The sequence below is a fragment of the Microtus oregoni genome, unplaced genomic scaffold (genome assembly GCF_018167655.1).
Source record: "Microtus oregoni isolate MIOR12 unplaced genomic scaffold, Mior012 000030F_ref0000283, whole genome shotgun sequence".
Lineage (NCBI taxonomy): Eukaryota > Metazoa > Chordata > Mammalia > Rodentia > Cricetidae > Microtus > Microtus oregoni.
In genome coordinates this window covers 26,071,024-26,092,357 of record NW_024543089.1, presented here as the reverse complement: position 1 = coordinate 26,092,357, position 21,334 = coordinate 26,071,024, and the positions used below count along the sequence as shown (strand labels likewise).

The window sequence follows — 21,334 nt, the reverse complement described above, 5'->3', positions numbered from 1 at the left end:
TTCATGTGATCTCTGCCAGGACACACTTGCGTTTTTAACCTCGCCATGCTCAGCAGCTTGAATGCTGGCAGAGAAAGCGACGATCCCTGTCTGCTCAGGGTGGTGGCTCTCCCACACCTGTGCAATGCAAGAAGTGTGTGCTGGGAAAGCTGGGGAACTTGAAAGGATTAAATTGCCATGTTACACCATATTAAAAGTACTACAAAGTAATTTTAGTTAAAAAATGTAAATTGAATTTCGTTTTATCCTGTCAGTTACCAAGTATCACTGTGGGAAAAGATGTTTCACGTGTCCCAGCTTCAAATGCTTAAAGTAGCATTATGAAAAAGGCTCTAGAAGACTGATGAAAAACTCCAAAGCTGACTGGATAATTACAGTTATCACCTCCACCGTTCCTTTTACGTTTCTATTTAGAGCTTTACATATACTTGGTTACAGCTGTTCTTAAATTATTTATCATGAAAACTAGATTATTAAGAACTATTTAGTATGCATTCGTTCAATTATGCCCAGATGGATGTACAAAAAGTTCTGTTAGTATTTTATCATGCTGATAAAGTAAGACTGACGCCCAGACTTGTTGAAAAGCCGTTAATAATATTCTGTTTCATTGCTACATTCTTTATCATAATGAGTTATACATATTAATGGGTTCAAACACGGCATTCCTGCACGTGCATTATTGTGCTTTGTCTTATCCACCTTCTTCTGTCTCACACTCTTCTCTGGTAGCTGCTTTCTACTCTCAAGTCTGCCTCCCTCCAGGCTCCATAGATTCTACATTCTATATAGAAGAGAAAAAAATGTTACATTTGTCTTTCTCTCTCTGGATAATTTCACTTAACCTGGTAAACCTACATGCTTCCATTTTCTTACAAATGACTTGATTTTGTTCTTTTACGTTGCTTCTGTGTTGATTTCCACCTAGGCTAATGCAATATCATAGCTATGGCAAATAATACCTTATGTCTATGTCCTCAATTGCTTAGTATTAACCTAACCTAAGCAACAAGGACAATATATTTAATCAATAATTAAATATTTTGTATACTTTATTCCATATTTAATACAAAGTAAAAGCATCAATCTTTTTCTTAGTATAACTATCTGAAAGAGAAAACTAATTATTGAAAGAGTTGATGGAACAACATTAGAAATCTGCTGGCTCTGGAAACAGAAGTCAAAAATAACAAATTTTAAAAAAGAACAATTAAAGTCTTTTGGGTGAATGTTAACACCACTAAATTGGTTTAAGTGGTTTGAATTCATCTAACAGTTTGAAGCACTGTACCATCAGCAATAATATTCCAATCCATTTCCAGAACAGTAGGAACACTCTTTCATTATCTGAATCCACATGTCAGCACAGGCAGGCACACGCTTGCTCATTTACAAGCAGAGTCATAGAGAGAATTGGTAACTCTCCTGACCGTGTGGTAGTTGCACATCTGATCCCTAGCTTGGGCTGGAAGGTCACTGGGACTTCCACGTCAGCCTGGGCTACAGTGTGAGACCTTGTCTCAAGGAAACCAAGGAAGGAAGAGGAAGAAGGGAAACAACAGTAGGGGAGGAGGGAAAGGGTATCTCCTGATTCCAAAGGTCTCACCCTCAAAATACTGAAGGTGAAAACAGTAAAGCAGGAGGTCCATGGCAACGTGTTCTTCATGAGCTTTAAAGAGTGTGATAGTGGGAGCAGCGTGCAGCATACGGTGACGAAGGCCGGAGTGCAAGTCCACAGTGTAAGCAAATGGAGATGGCAGCCTCGAGAGGTTCCACAGAAGCTCAGCTCCCAACAATGGAACTGTAGCTTCAGTGTGCAGTGGACTTGGAGGATGAAGCTGATCAAGGCAATCAGACTTCTGTTAAATAATTCCTGGTTATGTGATTTGGGGGTCCACAATAAAGACCTATCACTATATGGTAAGATGCATCACTATTCTAATAGCTAAACTGGACTAGCATAGGTTGAATTTTTAGTATCCTGAAAAGAAATTTTTGTTGGTGGCTTCAGAGATATTCTGGATGAAAATATTAGATAACTCGACTGGGCTTCAAAAAGGTAACAGGCAGAGTGATTTATTATCTCTCTAAGGACAACTGTCAAGACTACACAAGAAAGAGAAAGTCTATAAATGGCACCAATCTTCCTAGAACATTGCTATCAACTGCAGATAATGAAAATTTCAATATATTAAGTTACAGGATAAAACTTACAGTTCCACTTATTTAATAGGAAATCAAATAGTGCCTTGTACATTAATTCAACATGTAGTAGGTATTCAGTATTTGTTGAATTAATATAGGCATAGATGCATATATACACAAAAGAAAATACCAAGAAAAATAAATAAATGACTTGGTTAAAAATATATTCTATTGATAGCAAATAGTGGTTAATATTTTAATTTTTCTTCAGAAACCAGGAAGTCACTGTTTAAATATTTTCAAAGACTATTTTAGCCTGTAGGGCTCAGCAAAGGTCACCTTTCATATATACTTCTATTAAAATTTTACTTCTGATTAAATAAAAGTGAGACTCGAGTCTATAGATGAAGTAACTTCATTAATAAAATACTTAAAAGTTTAAGAACATAACCTTTACCAAAAAATAATCCAATAAAGTTTCAACTTTTATAATCAAAGTTTCAAATAGACTTGTTTAAAAATCTTCATCCGCATGGCCAGGTGGTAGTGGCACACGCTTTTAATCCCAGCACTTGGGAGGCAGAGGCAAGCAAATCTCTGAGTTCGAGGCCAGCCCGGTCTACAAGTGCTAGTTCTGGGACAGGCTCCAAAGCTAAGAAACCTGGTCTCAAAAAACCCCCAAACCCATCCCCCCCCCAAAAAAAAAGCTTCCTCTGCTATTGAGATGAACAGGGACAAAACTCCTCTACATTTTCCCTAATTTAACTACAATGAGTTGATTATTTTCATTCCTTAATAATGAATTACAAGAAGGGGGGCAAAGCAACAAAAAGGCAGTGGCAAAAGCTCGTAACTTCCACTTGAGAAGTAATGTCAACAATTGAGAAGCAAACTGCTTAAACTTTGCTCTGTCTCATGTTACAGCACCATCTGGTGTTTATTGTGTATAAAGGCTATGACTATAAATGTCCTTTTTCAATGTCTTCTACAAATATTCCAGCTTAAGGACAAAATGCTATAAGCATATGACTGGGAGAATAAAGCTAGTCATACTCATACGTGCAATAGGGAAAAATGAAGTCTCAGATTGAGAAATTAAAGTGTCATTACAGAAGGAACCATTCAAGCAACTTTCAGAAAGTACACTACCGAGAAAAGAAGAGCTGTGGGGAGGCATCTCAGTTAGTTGGGAGAGTGCCTGCTGAGCCTGCACAGGCTATGGGTTGATCTGATCAAGGTCGTTCACACCTGTAATCCCAGCACTTGGAAGGTAGAGGTGATGGATATGAAGTTTAAGGTCATCCTTGGCTACATAACAACCTCAAGTACAGTCTGAGCTATCTGAGGTCCTGTCTTAAAGAAAACAATACCAAAAGAAAGCAAATTAAAAAAGACAATGACAAAATATAAGTTAAGAGAGGAAGCGAGCTGTGATGGCACAACTCACAATGCTGAGGCAGGAGGATCTAGAGTTCAAGTTCAACCAAAGCTACACGGCAAAATCTTGTCTGGAAAAAGTGTTGAGGTTGCAGCTCACTGGCCGCGAATGCTCAGAGCATTTGCCTAGTATGCCAAAGTGGTCTACCTGGGGGTGGGGAAATGAAACATATCCTACAACTTTGTTTAAGATGCAAAATTTAATACAAAGCAGGCCATCAAATAAAACAAGAGTTCATATTTAATTTTTCAAGAAATCCTATTAGTAAGCTTGCTCATAACACTGAGTAAGTTCTTTAATCACTCTCAAAAGCAATATAACATTACAACTGACAGGTAATTGCACACATTTATTATACTAATAGATGGCTACCTTGGTTATTCAATATTCTGTAAGAGACAAACATCTCTTGCTAATGCGCCATTACTTACACCAGTATAGGCTTTCCTGATATCCTAGGATGTCTTAGCACTTCTGACATTGTCTCTTTTGTCTCTTCCATTCTCTCTTCATCACTGGAATCCACAACAAATATTACCCCATAGGACTCAGCGTAATAATTCTTCCAAATTCCCCGAATTCTTTTTCCACCTCCCAAGTCAAAGATGGTAACTTCAAACTTTCCTTGTCTAAGGTCGATTTTAGAAAATCCAACAGTGGGAGCTACGTCTTCAGGATGCTCTGTTTCAAATGATACAAAAAGAGGAATCTTTAGACTTTAATATCAGTTTATCTCTACAACATAAATTATATAACAAGTATCATGCATTTGTCATTACAAAATGGAAAAATCACTTGCTGATGCCATAAATACGACTTTGAAACTCACATGTGTGAGAGAGGGGTTAATAATGTAAATATCCAGCTAGTATTTTCACTATACACAGATAGGAATTTGGTTTTGGTTTTTTATTTGTATTTTGTTGTTATTGTTTTTCAAGACAGAGTTTCTCTGTGTATCACTGGCTCTTGGTCTATTGTTAAAAATATGTGTGTGTGCATGTGTGTGTGTATGCATATATTTATATATACACACATTTTATATATATCAAACAATTATAATATAGTGAAAATATGCTAATACCAAACAAAGCCAAGGATAATCCACAGAAAAAAACTAAACTTTTACCCAAAATAACATAATTTCCCATTAGGAAACAGTATTGGATAAAAATCCGAGGAATATTTTTTTAGTCTGGGTACATGAGTGTTTACAAAAGACATAGATTCCCAACCGCAGAGGCAATGACCAGCCATGAGAGGAGGGTCTAGATTAAATGGTGGTCTATTAAATATTTAACAACTTATTTGGAAGTAGAGGGAGAAGGTTATTGTGTAGCTTACGCCCAATTTCATAGTGTAACTACTCCCACGATGACTGATTATAGACTAATTCTAGTTAATAGTTAGATACCCAACAAGAAATTTGTGAAGAAGCAGACAGCCCTGGCTCTTGCTAGAAATTCTGACTCAATATACTGAAGCAGTGGTGGGGCCCAGAACACTACTGCTTCTTGTCAGTGCACAGGAGCTAAAGTAAGGCACCAGTTTCTGCCTCGTGGTCCTCAAGGAGGGAAGCACAGCCGCCTCTTCTCTCCTACAGATTTTCCTTGCAGCTCAAATGTTTCAGTATATTGAGAGCTATCTTGGGCTACGCAGAACAGAGAGAACAGTAGGGATGGCAAAGTGAATAGGAAAAAAGGCCTGAATCCCTACCATCAGGGAGTGACATACTAGTCCTAGACTAGTTTTGCATGGCCAGAGGGGGAAATAAACTCCAATCTTATTGAAGCACTGTGACTTCAGATCCCTCTAAGACTTATGCACAATAACACAATCATTCTGATGGTCAGGGAGATGAACAGCCCAGTGAAAAAAGCGACATTCATGACAGGGAAGATACTTCTAGAAGAAGCTATTGAGACATGAGAGATACTGGGGTCTGGATTTAAACAAGAGCAATACAGTTAAAGAAAAGGTACATGTACCACGAAACAAACAAACAAAAAACTAGCAAAAGGGGGTTGATCAGAGAATAAGAACAGAACAAGAAATAAGTAAAAAAGTAGAGTCAGGGAATGGACATTTTAAGAAGGCTTGGCCCAGTGGTGGTGGCACATGCGTTGAATCCCAGCACTTGGAAGGAATGCTACACAGAGAACCCTGGCATGAATAAACAAAGAAGAAAAGAAGAGGAGATAGAAGAGGAGGAGAAGGCTGTCTACTCTTTCAAGAAGCATGGTTTAAACCACTGGGACACCAAAGTAAGTATCACTGCCCTTAGGGGATTAACAGCCTGGAGAAATAGAGAGATAAACAGACGGTGCAGCTAAGTATAAGCCGAGTGGACCCCAAAAGAGAATGGAATTGAGTCTATTAGTACTCCTCAGGATCGTCACAATTGGGAAAGTTTATGGGAGAGGAGACTATATGGCATTATTTGTGTAATCCCAGCAATTGAGAGGCTATGGCAGAGAACTGCTAGCGTGGGTTACTTCCTGTCTCCCACTGATTAATGATGTGAACATGTCAAGGAAACTACACCTATTCAAATCTGAAATATGGCAGTAGAGGGACATCAGGAAGACAGAGCCTATTCATAGCTTAAGTAAATAAACAACACAAACTATACTATCTCTGTCCAATTAACATGTAATAAAGGAATTCATATAAACAAACAGCTTGAAAAAATTAAGAGTTCAGAAAGCAAATATTTTCTACTTACCTCCTTGGATTCCCTTTGCTGTGGCCGTTTTCCCAGCGTTATCAAGGCCCACCATCACAAGGGTCACCTTTCTTAAAATAACAAAATTTAAAATCACTCAGCACGCAATGGACGATACAAACAAATTCATCCTTTCATGCAACATTTAAGTAGCCTATACTTTATACCATACAATCTATTAGATGCTAGGGACTACGCTGATGAAGAAAACACTGACTCAAAAGCACAATTTATGAAGACACCATCCTATTGTCCTCTAAGCAAAAATTTACTGCATAGAGTAAAACTAATTAACAAAAGACTAGTTGAGCTTTACAGGTGAGAAAATACAAGCCCATAAAGTTAAATAATTTGTCAAAGGTCACACAATGAATTAGTTAGCAAGTCAAAACCAGCATCTGCTACTAACTTCGATGGTATATACTGGTCCTGCTAATCTGATGCTTCAGTTCCCCAGTAAAGCTCATCCCTGAGCCATGTGATCTTTGTACACTGTAAAGGGTGGAACAGCCCATCGTCACTGTGGACCTAGGAGTGAAAGTGTTTGGGGAAAACAGGGAGAAGTCCAGCATAGCATGGCTGCCATGCTAGGACTACAGGGTGTAACCTAAATGAGGCAGCTCAGAGGACAGAGCTCTGAAGGGCAAAGGAACAGAAGCCAAGCCTTACTAAGATTGCTAAATGACAGAAAACACAAATGTCTTAACTCTTTATATATGCATATAGAATATATATCACATACACACGCTTCAGACAACCTGCGCTGACCTTAGAAGGCATTCCAGGCTAGGCACGCTTCTGTGTACTTAAATGACCCTGATGCTGTTCTTTCTAAAACATGGGGGTGGAGGTGGCATCTCCTCAATAACTCTGGAAGAAGCCAGTGGTTGGTGCAACGTGGGACTTGTGACAGTTCCTTCTACAAGGTCTGTGAAAGGCTGTGCTGTGACTGGTGTAAACATAACCCTTCATTTGTATTCCACGGCCATGCCACATCCTGCTCCTGGCTATCTAATCAGACTATTCGGCTCACTGTCTGAGTCTGTTGGGACGGCCCAATGAAAAGCTTCTGTCAAATGGTATTTTCTCTGATCAGAAAGTACAGCAAGCTAAGCTTAAGTAGAGAAACCAGCGGGAATGCCAGCCAGCAGCACGGCCTCTGCAGCAGTGGCAGCAACAACAGTACCAAGAGCAGTAGAGATAGACCATCTACGGAGACAGAGAGGACATAAAGACAAAGATGGGGGCTGTGGGCCCTCATTTTTAGACGACTTCCAGGAATCTGGCAAGGCCTAAGAATTGAAGACACCAGTTCTCAAAAGCTGTAACACCAACCACTGTAAAAGCCACAGGTGTCAGCAGTAGGAGCCATAGTAGGGCCACGGGGTAGGAAGTGTTAGTCCTGGGATACAGGTTTCCAGAGCTCTAACTAGCAGGCACTGACAGCTACTACTGCCATCTGCTGCTCAGAGCTAAGAATTACACTAGCTGCTGCTCAGCTCAATACCCCCAATCTCAGCACGTAGGCCTGTTAGGATCTGGCCTGCAGAGTCTCAAATCCTAATCCCCTAGTTCTCAGGATTTAGAAATGTAAGCCTTTGAATCTAGCAACTCAGCGCACAAACATTTGATACTCAAAGTCTCAGGTCAACCAAACTGCAGCCACCTGCTCCGGCTCCAAGAAGGCCAAGAGGAGCCGAGGCGTCACTTGTAATAGTAATACACGCATATTCATTTCCCACTGGCAAAGACCCTAAAGAATGTTTAAAAACAGAATTAAGATGGCAGTTAAGGTTGTTCTTTAAATTCTAGGCATGGCTTTCTTGAATCTGTACTTTTATTCTTTCCCCCTATCTCAAATTCCCAAATGTATTCAGAATCCACCAAAAAAAGAAAAAGGAAAGGACAGAGGTGAACGTGTCAAGGCATTCCAGGAACAGGCATAGGCTGTTTATGCCTAGCAGAGAAACCAGAAGATTGGAAGACAATGTCAGTAATGTGAGATGGTAACTAGAAATGGGAAATAGCAGCAGGATCATGAAGACAGCCAGGGACAGAGCCTGCTTTAGAAGCCGTAGACTGTCTTACAAATGAGGACCAAAGAGGCAGCAGCTCCTAAGAACTGGAATTCTTTATATACCCCTTGAGGGGATCCACACCCCTCTTCCACAGCTCAGGGTTTGAACATTGCCTCTAGCTGGTGGAAATATTTAGGGAGGCTCTGGAAACTTGGGGAGGTGGGGCCTTACTGGAGAAAGCAAGTTTTGGGGGCAGGTATTTGAGGGTATACTATCCCTGGCCACTTCTTGAAAGAGGGGGTGTGTGTTTGAGTGTGAATATGTATGTATGTTTAATATTTCTTTCATCTATCTATCTACTATCTATCTACTATCTATCTATCTACTATCTACTATCTATCTATCTATGTATCTATCTATCTATCTATCTATGTATCTATCTATCTATCTACTATCTATCTATCTACTATCTATCTATCTATCTACTATCTATCTATCTATCTATCTACTATCTATCTATCTACTATCTATCTATCTATCTATCTATCTATCTATCTACTATCTATCTATCTACTATCTATCTTTCATGAGTCTTTTTGCCTGAATGCATGTATATGTATCATGTGCATGCCTGGTGCGCTTGGAGGCCAGCAGAGTTTCCAGACCCCTGGAGGTGGAGCTGCCGCACGAGTGTGGGACCGGAACCCTAGTCTCCTCTGTGAGTGCAGCAACTACACTTAACTGCTTCGTCATGTCACCAGACATCTGATTCTTTCTTTTCCTCCTGCTAGGTTTGTAAAAACTCTCAGCCATTTCTGCTCATATGGTTGGGCCCAGGAAATGGTGTATAAAGTCTCTGAAATCATAAGCCAAAATAAATAATGTCCCTCTTATAGTCGTTTTTGTAAGACGTTTGGTGACAGCTATGAAAAAGTCACACTAGCTTCACTAATATAACTGTTTTCAGTCTATGCAACCAAGATTGCCAACCCACCACGGGCAGGGCGAGATGTCCATCTCACAGGCAAGTCTAGATTCTGTCAGGCAGACAATTAAACTAACCATCATATGTATGAACAGTACTGAATTGTGGGAGGGGATGCTGGGACTCGAACTCAGGGCCTTACTTATGCGGGGCAAGAACTATTACTGAACCATATTCACCTATATTCACAGTGTTGTATAAGGTCTCTTTGCTCAGTCTGGCTGGTTGGTTCTCTCTCTCTCTCTCTCTCTCTCTTCCCCCCCTCTTCTCTCTTTTGTTGAGCAATTGATTTCATTACTCAAATTTCATATTTTAAGTTATAAAGGGTCAAATGAGTAAACTGGCAGGGACATAAAAATCTGTGATTTAAGTTACATTACTTGGAATATGTTAAGAGCATAATTAATATTAGCATCAGAGGATTACAAAAAAAAGTAGATGAACACATAGTGCCACAGTATGCTAATATTTATGTTTTAGTCATTGTCACTGGAGGAGAATTTTTGAGTGTAAATCATATCTGGCCAGTTTTGTACCCTTAACACCTGATGTTTTTATTGAGCATTTGTCTGAACAAATGACAAAATGATAGAGCTTATTGACTGTGCTAGTCTTTCTAGACTCTGTAGACTCTATCTGCCTTTCCTGTTGGAAGGGCTGTGCATTTGATCAGCAATCATATGTTGTCTTGTAGCACCACAGCCAAACTGTCCCCGGTGACAACTGACCATATTGTTAAAAGCTACAGTGACATGTATCTTTTAATGTGCAAAGGTTATGCATCTCTATTATTCTAAAAGGTTGTATAGACTTTGTGTTTTACATGGATATTAACTCTTTTTCCCGCTTTGTTCTGAAATTATAAATTATTAAACATTAAACATTGCAGTTATTTCCTGCTGTTATTTTTATTCATACTAATACTATACTTATTCACCATGCCTTTAATTACCTCAAATATTTAGTCATGGAAGCCTCTTTTCAAGTACATGGTATAACCTTAAAATTTTTAAGCATGCTCTTGAATAAAAATAGAAAATCATAGAGGATTATTTTGTATCAGTCTCAGTATTAACATTTTCCAAATGAGATGTAGGGAATGTGTGTGTGTGTGTACACGCACGCTTTAGGGCTCTATGCTACTATAAGATCTAGGTACATTTACACTACTAATAAGCAACAAAAGAAAGCTCAAGGCACTCAGAAAAATAGGCGCCAACCTGTTACAGAGTCCTGCATTCAAGTCCTCATGCTGCAATTTCTAAACTGTATGACGCTAGACACATTACCAGTCATAATTTCATCAGTAAAATATAATGCTGACAATACCCATGTGGGGGGGAGATAAAAATTAAATTAGACAATGTGATCAGTGTGCACCTGACCGTGACACACAGGAAATGCTTAGTCTGAAGCCATTCTCATGACAACCCAAAGTGCAAGCAAGGGAACCCACAACTAGGCTCAGATTCCGAGAGAGGGTTAAGTAGTTCCCTGGGCGCATGTTGACAAGATGCTTGCTCTCATGACTCAAGTCCGAACCAGAAAGATCTTGACCAGGTATTTGTGTCATCTAAGTAACAGTTTAATTCATCACAACACTTGAAAGAGCCCAGGAAATGCACAAGACACAGTCCAGGGAACAAGAAAGATGAGAACACTGTCAACCTGGAAATGGGGGCTGGAAAAGATGTCATATATGTGAATGGTTTCTAGAGGGATTAAGAGAGGAACAGTATCGAATGCTGTGAAATTTCGTAAAATAAAAGTATCCCTTTCAGTGGGTCACCTGTAATCCAGCATTAAGAGAGATGGAGGCAGGAGGATTCCACTGCGGTCAGCCTAAGGTACCTGTGAGAACTTTATCTCAATAAAAGAAAGAAAAAGCTATCTTGGTGCTCACCATCTCAAATAAAGTGCCTCACAACTGATAGTCCCCACTCTCCCAGCCCTGCAATAAACAAGACTTTGATGTAAATAGCATGTCTTCGTAGTTCAAAGGCATGTCTATCATTTATCTCCACACTATGCCTTGAGCAAGGGAGGTGCAAGATACTCAAGGCTTCAGTACTAATAAGAAATTAGCCCCAGTGGTTTCCAAGGGAAGTTTAAACAATACAGACACTACTGTGTTTGGAATAACCTGAACCATTTTTATCCTAATATCCACCTACTTTCATAAAAGCAAACAATCAGGCATCCAGGGACAAGGGCTCCTTTTCACAAACAAAGTCGGGAATAATTTTTCCACCCCTTTGCCCAGGACACTCACAACTTAGTTCCTGCAGCTACAGCAAAGGTGACAAGTTGATCATGCCCAACTCTGGCTGGACGGCAGAGGAAGGTGGATCTCTTAGTTTGAGACCAGGCAAACAGCAAGTTCCAGGCCACCGAAAGCTAGATAATGAGACTGTCTCAACCCACACCCTGCTCCCTAGAAGGCAAAAAACCCTGTTCATTTAAAAAGAAAAAAATATAAGCACTTTCTGCTAAAAAAAAAAAAAAGAAAAAAAAAAGAAATACAGAATCAAGTTCAAGCTTGATGACTTCTTCCTTGACTTCCCCAGCAGACAATGACAAGACGCCTTCCGCACCACATGGTCACCTCAAAGAACAAATCAGTCTCCTCGGCTGGAACTTGTCCTCATCTCTATGGGGCACCAGTGCCAATGGTGGCGGAGGGACCATCAACTTTCAGCTTCTTCCTTCCTGGTTTCCCTCGTACTGAGGAGACACCAAGTGAAGCTAATACAAATAAGGTTAAAGAACTATTATTAAATTTAATTCACATAAATCCTTCCATCAATGTAAGCCAAATTGTTTATCTCCTGTCCAATTGGCTGAAAATTTCTGAAAAAAAGTATACATGCTCATAGATTAAAGGTAATAATGAACAAAATATTTTAAAATTAAAGTAATTTCTTAAGAATTAGGAAATGAATTGATTGAGATACCAAAGTTCTGATTATATATTTGTTCAGTTATTTGCAAAAGGTGAAGACTTCTGTAGTCTAGGTGCTAATATTTGAGTAAATGGAGACATTTTATTTCAGGGTTCCTTTTTTTTTTTTCCTTTGGTTTTGCTAGACAAGGTTTCTCTGTATATTTGGCTGTCCTGGAACTTGCTTTGTAAAGCAGGCTGGCCTCAAACTCAGAGATTCCTCTGCCTCTGCCTCCTGAGTGCTAGGATTAAAAAAGCACAAGCCAAGTTCAGGGTTCTTTTTTATCTAACACACAAGCACATACACAAACATACACACACACACCACAGGGGCTGGAGATAGAGCTCATTACTTAAGAGCACACAGTATTCTTCTAGAGGACCCAGGTTTGAGTCACAACACCCACTTGTAACCACCTATAACTTGAGCTCAAGAAATATCAATGTCTCTGGCCTCAGATAGTAGCACTCACACATACACACACGCTTCCACACAGACTCACACACATATGTAAAATTAAAACTAATAAAAATGAAAAAGAAAAACACACAGGAAAGTATTCAACTTAAAAACTAAAAACAAAAACTACCTACATTTCGTGGACTTTGGTCAGTGAACCTCATGGTAGGGAGCAATAGTTAATGTAGTCTCATACTGGTCAAAGCCTAACCATAAGTATATGAAGCCCCACAGAGCTCAGGGATATTGGGAGAGTGACCAGAAAGATTGCAAGAGTGAGAAGATGAGGAAAATCACTGGGAAATAATGTCTTCTGGGTACGGCATGGGCACTGCTCTCACAAACTCACGTAAGCTAACCCACGAGATCAAGGCAGTCAATAATCCAGCATGGATGGGGAGGTGGGAGGCAGGGAGTGGTGGTAGGTCTCACGAGGTTCAGTCCCTGGCTGAGGAGCGATCAGCAACTGACAGCCGCTGAGTGAGGTAGAGGCATTTTCCAGCCACTGGTACGCTGTCCACACTCATGCAGACAGCACTGACTGCACTTGGTAGGAGAAGAACAGAAGAAGGAGGAGGAAACAGAGAAGAGGAGGAAAAAGAGGAAGAGGAGGAGGAAACAGGGAAGAGGAGGAAGATGGAAGGAACACATGTTGTGGGAATGACTGGATTGAGTTGGAAGAGGATTCAATTAAGATATATTGTATATGTGTGAAATTATAAAAGAATAAATTGATCTGTCAACTTAGAAAGATAATACTTAAACAAAATTTATTATATAAAATTTATTTCTAATGTTAAAATTATATATATATATATATATATATATATCAGAGATAAAATAGTTTATTCAAAAAACCAAAGGGCAAGTTTGACATAAAAAAACAACATTATGGAAAATATTTCAAACTTCATAAAGCAGGTTCTATTTTGAACATAAATACATATATATGTCTCTTGTACTTCTTTTTAACTCCAAAATCCCACTATTTTTATTATGCATAATCAAGTAGGCAGATAAAATGAATGTCAGGCATTCCAATTTAGCATACAGTATACTAGATAATCCTTGCTAATCTGTATGTAAAGCTTAATTAGAAATTAAGAACTCAGCAACTTCTATAAATGGCCTAGATTTATTTACATTCAATTGGACAAAAAAAAATGTGGTTGCAGGGATATATTTCCTCCATGGAAAACAAACACAGCATAAATAACAAACCATGTCATCATCAGCTTTACAGACACTCCGCCAGTGTGCAGAAGCAATGAGATGCATTCTGCCAGCTACCTAGAGCTCTTCTTTCTGGATGGGTTAGCCAGCAGTAAACACTTGAAATAAAGCTTTGACAGACTGATATGCTAAAATCGATATTGGAGAGAAATTGTTTTCAAATGGCAAGGACCTGTGGGAGAAGTGATGGGAGATGAACAGCATGCAGGACATTTAAGGACAAAAAAACCTGTATCTTTGAGACTAACACTTACATGTGATCCTAAGGGGTAATACCTGAAAACCTTGAGATACTTCTATTTCCTGATTTAAAATAACAGCCGTTTGTTATTTTATATTACTTCTGTTTTCAAGATGTTTTTAGTTAGTCTTACTTTTCTGATTTTAAGTGGGCCTTTCTTGGCATCGGAATCACAGAAAGCATAGGTATATGTCTTTAAACACCAATAAAATCACATGCCTCTCTTGTTCTGAACTTGCCTGTCTCATTCCTGCCCTAAGGAGCATCAGTCTAGGGTTGCAAAGTATGGAATCTGAACACAAACTGAAGGCCGAGATACCACACTGCCCTCCCATTTTACTCACCCAAGGTATTTGCAGCCCCAGAGTCAGTGCCTTGAAGAAAAGCAACCTCTGAGACCTTATTATTGAAGTGCGACCCATTATGTGGGAACACATGCAGAGTAAAATCTCTTACATATAAGCTAGAAAAGGAGATGGAAGAGGGGGCCTTGGGTCCCACAACTTTCTTTGAGGTCACATCCCTAGTTACCTCACTTCTTTCTACAAAGGATACAAATTCATCTCTAGAATTTGACTACCTGCCAATCCCAACATGTTAGGGAAAAAGTCTTAACATGTAAACCACTGTGGGGCATTCAATCAAACCACAGCATGTGACTGACTGTGCTCTAAAATTACCAGTAAGTTTTCTACTGTATGTCCCAACGGTATAGTGAAAGTACCAACCCGCTCCGCCAGCCTGGGAGTGACGCATCTGACTCACGTCAAGCATTTATTCAGCATATCCATGCTGCATATCCTACCCCTCCATTAGTTATCTGTTAACCTGACTGGTTTTGTTCAAGTCATCCTCATTTTACTTAATAGAAGCCCCCAAATGGTAGGGTATCCATACTAGTCATATTATTACAGTACATTGCTATAACTGGCCAATTTTATTATTAGTTATAATTGTTAAGGTCTTACTGTGCCAAATCTACAAGTTAAAGCTCAGTGTGTGTGTGTGTGTGTGTGTGTGTGTATCACATTTGGTATTATTCAGCTTTAGGCATCACTAGTGATCTCTCAAAGTGCCCCTTAAAAATATGTGAGAACTATTCTATCAAACAGGGAGCCCACTAGGACATGGCGACATAGGACAATAAGACATAACTCAGTATAAAGGATGACTCTTCTGATTTTGATAAGAGAAAGACAAAACGAATCTGCTAATATGAAATACAAATGAAACAACAGAAACTTGTGACATGGAAACGAGACTAGTTCAAGCTCAGTTGCGAATGTGCTGAGACTGAGAATTCTGTAAAGGATCAGCCTCTCTGTACCAGGAATATGTTCTACATGTAGCAGAAATGCTAACACAACATCTGACTTGTTGCATCATAAGGACATAGCACAGAAAAGAGAATCTTGGGGAAAACTAGGAAGACAGGTGAAGGAAAGCAAACTGGTGATGTAAGATAAAGGAAGCAGGCAATAGAAAAGGAAAAAAAAAACTGAGAATTTTAAGAAGTGGTCTTAGACATCTAAAGATGATATGAACCCATTTAAGGCAAGAGTCAAAAGGAATTCATTGCAATTACCATGAAGCAACTAGTATAACGCTTAAAGGGATAGGACAATAGTTAAACAGGGAGTTACAGAATGCATGAGAGAGGAGGAAGTAGGGACAGCACCATAACCCACTGTGAACTGAGAAGCCCAGTATGAAAAGAAAAGGAAAGATACTAGTAGCTGCAAGGACAGAGGGTTGTAGAGGGTGGCAGACCAAAAAATGCCTTCCAAGGATGTTCACAATCAGTGCACATGCTACTTGACATGCAGGGAATCTGGGGTGTGCTTAATGAGGAGGAGCTCATCTTGGACTGTACAAGTAGATGCAATGTAATGGACAAGGATCTGTACAAGAAAGTTTTAGCACACTGTTGTGACTGGCTATGCTACCAGCCTTGAAGGAGGAAGAACAGCACCATGAACCAAGGAACCCAGGTGGTCTCTAAAGGCTGGAAAGGGCAAAGGAGAGTGGATTCTTCCCCTGGAGCTTCTAGATCAGCAGACTATTTTAACTTCCGATCTCAGAACGTAATGATAATAACGTCATATCGTTTCACGTTACTACACTTACAGTGATGTGCTAGTGCATCTATGGGAAGCCGATAGCTGAGTTTGGGTTGGATAGGCAAGAAAAGCCTGAAAACGCATTCTAAGAAGGATGTAAGAGAAACTCGGAAGACTAAGGAGAAAAGTGACTTCGGTTCTCATATATTCTTATAGCTCAAAAGCTCCCTGTGAGGTATATATAAAGTATACTGACCTAAGCAATTAAGAATTGTCTGAATGTCAACAACTTAATCAAGGAAATGGATGACAGAGCACAGGTCAAAGAACTAATCTTGGAAAGACAAATAAATTTCTCTTTCAGGAAAATAAGAAGAAAAGGCCAAGCTAGGTCCTGATAAACAAAGGCTGTTGACAGAGGAGGATATATTCCTACACAATGTCTATCAGGATCTGGGGAGGTAGTTTGCTCAGTGAAAGTTGATGCCATTGTGATGACAATTCTTTATTGTCAGCTGGACTGGATTTGGAATCACCTAGGAGACACACCACTGAGAGTGTCCCTGAGGGGATTTAACAGAGGAGGGAAGCTTCCTCCTGAAAATGAATGAAGCCATGCAGACTAAATAAAAAGGTGAAAAAGAAAAGCAGCTGAACTAGGCTTCTCCAGTTACTAAGTCCTGGCTGCAGGTTCCCACCACAACTCTGACTGTCCACCTTGCTGCAATGGACAGTGTTTTCTTAAAACTGAGGCCCAGATAAATCCTTCTTGTCATGATTTGCTTCTGTCAGATTTTGGCGGCAGGAATGAGAAAAGTAACCTCACAGCCATGCTTCTAATACTTGCTCTCTTAGAATGCTGTGAGATAGAAATAACCAACTACTTCGACATGAGAAAACGCTAAGACTTCTAGGATTCCGATTCCAATCTATTAAAGTCAAGCACCCTACTGAGAAGCCCGGAAGACAATGTGTTAACCATGTGGTCAAGATGAACCTTTCCAGCAATAAAACCCACTAGCACGACAGACCCCTTGATATGATTACTGTGAAATGGGTACTGTAGAGCACGTGGCTGTAATGAACAATATACTGTCTCTGCATTCTTTCTCCAAAAGCACCACATCACTCAAATCACAAGGAATTAAGAAGCAAATTGAGGTCTCTGCAAACAGCCACAGCTTCCACCTTAGAGTCCCTAAGCAGTACTATTTAAAGAGACCTTAAAAATGGCAACCCTTATGGACTGAGTTTTTTGTTTGTTTGTTTTTTCGAGACAGGGTTTCTCTGTAGCTTTTGGTGCCTATCCCAGAACTAGCTCTTGTAGACCAGGCTGAGAAAGGTGGAAAAAATCAGAACAAATAAAATGTGGGATCCTAGACTAGATCTTACCCACACACACCAAACTAAAGAATATTATTACAAGTAGGTTCACATTTTAGTTAACACTATTATACTGATGTTTTTTTGTTTTCATCATTGTACTGTGTCTCAAAATAAAAATTAAATGTACTATATGGCTTCTATTGGGGCAAGTCCAGTGCATCTAGCACTATAGTCAATTTGAGATTGATTTACATGGCTTGAAATCCTAGGTTCACGTTCTGACTTGTATGAAAGTATGGTTTAAAAACTGGCTGGGTTCCTGGCCCTCATTACTAAGCCAGACTGGTGCCTTAACGCTGAGTCTCAGCCTCCCGCCTGGTACATAGCAAACAAATCTAATACACTCAATGGGTTGTGGTTGCCATTAGACAAATGAACAAATGAGTTTCATGAAAGAACTTCCTTGTGAAGAGTACAGAGTCTATTAGAAAAGCCAACATAACCTCTGAGCATATTCTGAATATGAATAATCATTACATTTGCAAATACATTTTCAGAAAATATTAAAGAATCTCAACATCAAACAGCATATCTAAAACTTAAACAGGAAGCATATATATAAAGCAATTTTTCATGGATTAGTGTAAATCATAAAAGCAAAGCTCTGCTTATATTCATGCTCTAATACTCTCCTAAAAAGTTCATTCTCTAAAAGCAGAGGCATGTATGAATGGGGGTACTTTCTGACTTTCAAGTCTGAGTAGAAGCTATAAAATCACCAGAGTAAGATTAAAGCCAATCATATAAACACACCTTCAGTTCTTAGAGGGGATCCTATCACTTACACTTGAAACATTCAAACCCAAAGTCAACGAGTGGGAAAGAATGCCAAAAGTTCTGTTTAAAGCAAATTTCTTTCCCATATACAGACATGTGTTTTCCTATAAATGTGTGACTGTGACGTGTTGCTTTTCAGGTGCATACTTTAATGGAATGCTCATCTTTACAATAAATATAGATTTGTGGAGTTTGGGATTTTTAAAAAAGCACTTAGCTAAATTTTGCCTGTGGTCTAATTCCAAAGCAGAGCTATGAAAAGTCAATAGTTATAATGTAAAACACATTGTGTAGTCTGGGCTTCTAGGTTTCAGAAGCATTAGCCTTACTGACTTCACCCTAACACAGTGCCGGGTACATGTCACTTTCTTGACAGTATTTACTGAATGAACAACCAAGGACTATGCACGGAAGAGTAACAGTTGTACTTATGCAAAGTGAATCATGAAGCAAGAGACTTTTCAATTAGAAGGATATACTAGAGTGTGCATGAAAACAGCAGCTAAATTACTGCTGAGAAAAGACTACTCTTCTCACGCTCTAATTGGATCCAACACTTCTTAGGCACAGATCTTATCCTCATTTAATAAATAAGGAAGATGGGCCAAATGTGGTTGAATCATATAATTAGTAAGGAGTAGAGCCAAATAGCCAAACAAAATAGTGGGCGGTTGTGCTTTCAGATGCGTACAAGAGAGATGCGACAGAAAGAGCGCCAACAGGGATGTGTTTATTAGGAAAACTGTACTTCAAACCTCTCTTTAAGAACTTTCCCATTACAAAACGTTTTCAAGAAAATCACAATGGACAGTTCTCTCCTTCCTTCTCTTTCCACAGACACGCTCATGCACGCATCTTTCTAAGAAACAGTTTAAAATATATGTATACGCCGTGGATCAAAACTTTGTCAAGCAGACAAGGGGCTACAGTCTAGGCTGTGGGTCCGGGAATGGTCCATCCGGAAGGGTGGCATCCCCTAGACTGGGCCGACTCCTCCCACGCCTCGGGAAGAGGCGAGCCGGCCCGGCCCAGGGGCGCGGTCGTCCCCATCCCGCTGGGCAGCGGGCCCGCGCCCCAGCCTACCTGACGGGCTCTCGCCACCGCTTGAACAAGTCGCAGCAGTTGGCCATCAGACTGAACATCCCAGGTCTGTCCTCCCGCCACCTCCCATCCGAGCTCCCCGGCCCGGCTCAGGGGCCCCACGCCGCCAGGCTCCCCGAGGGTAGACTGGCCGGGAGAACAGACCGGGAGGGCGGGGACCCGGACCGATCCCAGGGCTCGGCCCTAACCGCGTCGGCCCGCCGCCCCGGGACAGCCCGAAGACAGGTTCAGCGACACCGGCGCGGCGGTGGCGGGACTCCAGAGAAAACCCCCGCGTCGACGTGCTGACGTTCCCGCATCTCGGAAGGCCCGCCTTCGGAACCGCCCACACGGCGCTTCTCCAATCAGAGGCCTACGACCTCCGTTCGGGGCTTCTGAGCGGCTGAAAACTTCCTTGTTCCCCGCCCCCTGTCAAAGGGCGGAAAGAGGAAGTGGGCGTGGTCTAGACGAATAAGGAGGAGCTCGCGGAAGCAGGATCTGGTAACTAGGCAACCGGAGCGTCCGTAGATAAATCCAGGGTTCCCGGAGAGATCTCACCCAGGTCCTGACTATATACCCAATGGAAATGCATTGCCTGTCAAACTTTTTGCATCCCCCTTCATCTCCAGTAACTCAAATGAGATCCAAAAAGCTCTGCTCGTCTGCGTGCTTTTGTTTTGTTCTGTTTTGTTATGCAGTGAGGATGGTGATCCTCTGGGGCTCAGGTCTACTCAGGCTGAAGAATTCAGGAGCAATACACCGAGGCAATTATAAATTAAAGACACACGGGGAAAACTCGTTTACTGAGCTGTTTCAACAGTTCAAATGGAAATGCTATTTTAATCTGATGTTTATCGCTGTTATGTAAAAAAAAGTGAACAATATATTTCTTGTAAGAAGGGGTTGCAATTACAAGAGCAACATGTCCTTGTTGTAGAATGTGCAAACATAGAAGGAACTAAATGAAAACGTTGCGCACTTTCCACTCAAAAATAAGGAGAGGTAATAATTTAATTTTTTTTTTTGAGGAACATTTTAGCTATCTAGAATTACGGTCATTTGATATTTGAATTTTGAGATTGTGAATATGCTGGCTCTTTTGCAATGCTTTTTTAAAAAGAGGTATTTAATGTAGGTGTTTCTAATATACTTATTGAGGAAAAAATAATATACATTTTTGAAAAGCAAGCAATAACATGTAGAGCCATGTTTATTCAACTTCTGACTAAAAGATAGATGAAAGATAGATAGATGATAAAGACATTTCAAATCATAGACGAGAACACTGGGAATTCACAGTGCAAGGGAAAATGGCAGTATACAACTAAGTTAGACTGGGTTTTTTTAAGCAGTTCTTTTCTCATTCATGAGCTTGCCGACTCTGAACCTCTGTAGGCCTTCTGTAAGATGGGATTGAAAACACACCAGTTCACAAGGTTCCTGAGATGGTGAGATAGAGTTCAATGCAGCCTCTGATCGATAATAGCAGGTTTTAGAGTTACTGTAACGTGTCTCACGAGCATTTGTGTTACACCATAGCTACCTATTTGCATATTCATGGAGTGGGGTGGAAGTTCAGGGAAGCATAAGGAAAGCGTCCATTAACAATCACTGGGGTTAACAAGTTTTTTATTTGTTTGTTTTTTACTAATTTTCACAATTCACCCTCTGTAACTTGTGGTTCAACAACTTTACAGAGCACTGTTGTCGAAGCTCATTCTTTCATTCATTCTATGCCGTCAAACCATGCTAAACAAAATTATATCGTCCAAATTCTTCTGTCTTCCCTCCCTATCCCCTTCTGTCTTACTCTCTCCCACTTCCCTCTGTCATCCTCCCCTCTTA

At 40.2% G+C, this 21,334-nt stretch overlaps 1 protein-coding gene across 3 annotated transcripts in view; it reads right to left on the bottom strand.

Annotated features, from left to right (window-relative positions):
* The window catches only part of Arl13b (ADP ribosylation factor like GTPase 13B), a 55,348-nt gene extending 35,574 nt beyond the window's left edge, over positions 1 to 19,774 (bottom strand). For 2 of the 3 annotated variants that reach the window (XM_041678658.1, XM_041678659.1), the window contains exons 1-3: positions 19,493 to 19,774; positions 6,309 to 6,379; positions 4,015 to 4,264 (exon numbers count right to left, since the gene is read on the bottom strand). In XM_041678658.1, the coding sequence (XP_041534592.1) occupies positions 4,015 to 4,264; positions 6,309 to 6,379; positions 19,493 to 19,551 (380 nt within the window). In that variant the 5' untranslated portion in view covers positions 19,552 to 19,774. The remainder of the gene's footprint in view (positions 1 to 4,014; positions 4,265 to 6,308; positions 6,380 to 19,492) is intronic. The other variant, XM_041678660.1, reaches the window with a different exon arrangement.
* Positions 19,775 to 21,334: the final 1,560 nt, after the last annotated feature.